The 1,773-nt window shown below is 38.2% G+C and overlaps 1 protein-coding gene across 1 annotated transcript in view; it reads right to left on the reverse strand.

Moving 5' to 3' along the window:
• The window catches only part of LOC104277379 (5-hydroxytryptamine receptor 2A-like), a gene marked incomplete at its 3' end in the record, with an annotated part of 3,960 nt that extends 2,622 nt beyond the window's left edge, over positions 1–1,338 (reverse strand). Inside the window, exon 1 of the mRNA XM_009874001.1 lies at positions 1,143–1,338. Coding sequence (XP_009872303.1) covers positions 1,143–1,338 — 196 coding nt within the window. The remainder of the gene's footprint in view (positions 1–1,142) is intronic.
• Positions 1,339–1,773: the final 435 nt, after the last annotated feature.

The raw sequence follows: 1,773 nt of genomic DNA on the forward strand, positions 1-1,773 counted from the left end.
GAAAGTTCGTGCCCAAACATGAGGACATAGTCAGAGAGCAGGATGGCGAGCCTTGGTCTTACTTCTTCCCAGGTGTGAGCTCTTGGAGGTTTTGGAGAAGGTGACACTACCACCACCTCCACATCCGCAAATGAGCTTGATGTTCTTGGCACATGCTAGTTGGGGTTGCTGAAGGAACATGGGCAGGGAAATGCCTCAACTCTAGATCATAAAAAACCCACCAAACCCCAACTTAACAACAAGATAAGACTTTTGAGTTAAAAATGTCTAATTTTATAACTTTTCAGGACTGAATCCTGAAAATATCAGGAGGATCATTCTCTCTTGCATTTCACACATTTATCTGAATAACACTTTTTTTCTACAAATGATGTTGCATCAGAGTTAAAATTAGTAGGCAGAATTATCACTTGCTTATTCATAATTTTTATAATTAAAAATAAAATTTACATTATTTGGCTATTAATGTGCTGTAAAGCATAGGGCTCCAAAATTATACTAGTCACCAAATACAATTTGCTTTGAATTAAGTTATCCTTAGGAGAAAAATTGGTTTTGTCAGGAAGGTCTAAGAAACGGAAACTTCAAAATTATTTTACTTGCTTTAAATAAGCAGTTTTTCACACACACTTTGAACAAAATGGTTTTTACACAAAGCAGATTCTGCAAGTCTGATACACACTAACTTCTCAGCAAGAAAATTACTTTTTCTAAACTCTTAACAGATTTCTCAATAAGCCTTCCCCTCAACCTTCCCAGTATTTAAAAATATACATGTTCTCTATGCAAGAGTAAAATTATGCTATGATATTGAGAAACTAATTTTCTTTTTTAATTAGGACTATAATGGTAAAAATGAATCTCAAACTCCAAATTCCATCTTTGCTATTAGAAGGAATTATGAATTCTTTTTAAAGGTGTCCCATTCACCTGTCTATTACTTAGAGTGACTCATGAGGGGAGCCATTACTATTTTTGTGTCAAAACAGAACTGGAAAAAAAAAAGGAAATCACAAAGACTCTTAAAAAAATTGTCTTCCAGGTGTACTTATGGAAATGCTGTACCTGAAATAACTGGGTATGTATGTAGGAGAGCAGTGTAGAAAAAAGATGACACTGGCAGGAGCTCTGCCTTATCCTACAGGCCCCCAATTCCTGGTTTATCTGGATCAAAGATCTGGGCACTGCTCTGTATGTCACGTTGTCCCTGATTGTGGCCAGGAAGAAGTTGGCAGCCCTTGCTGTCGTTGTCACCAACAGCCGTCCCTGGGTGCAATCAGATCCCGACTCCTCGGAAATGGAGGCATAAAGAACAACTTTCTCAGATAAGAATATCATCACTGCTCATTTTGATGTTCCCTAAACTCATCCCTCAGCAGGTGTGGCATAAACAGTGATGGACCATCACCTCTTACCTTGACACAAGCGAAGAAAAACATTATGTGGAAGAGAGGATACTCTTATGTCCAAGCAAACAGTTTACCAAGTCTCACTGATCTTCTTTTTTCTATTTTGCCTTTTTTAGATTGTTTTATTTTTCAGTTTTCACTGCCTGGAGTGAAAACTGGAGTTTTTCATCCCAGAATAGAATCAGACTCCCTAGTGGCAGTAATACCTCGGAGAGGTCACCAGGATCATTACAGTTTTCAAAAGCAGTGTAGGTGTTATCCAAGACTATAGTGGTGTCATGGGTTTGAGTCTGACGGGATTTTTTGTAAAAAAAAAAAGTCAGGGTAGACTCAGAGACTCCCTCCCCTCCCAGGTAGAGTTGGA

Source organism: Apaloderma vittatum, unplaced genomic scaffold (genome assembly GCF_000703405.1).
Source record: "Apaloderma vittatum isolate BGI_N311 unplaced genomic scaffold, ASM70340v1 scaffold22817, whole genome shotgun sequence".
Lineage (NCBI taxonomy): Eukaryota > Metazoa > Chordata > Aves > Trogoniformes > Trogonidae > Apaloderma > Apaloderma vittatum.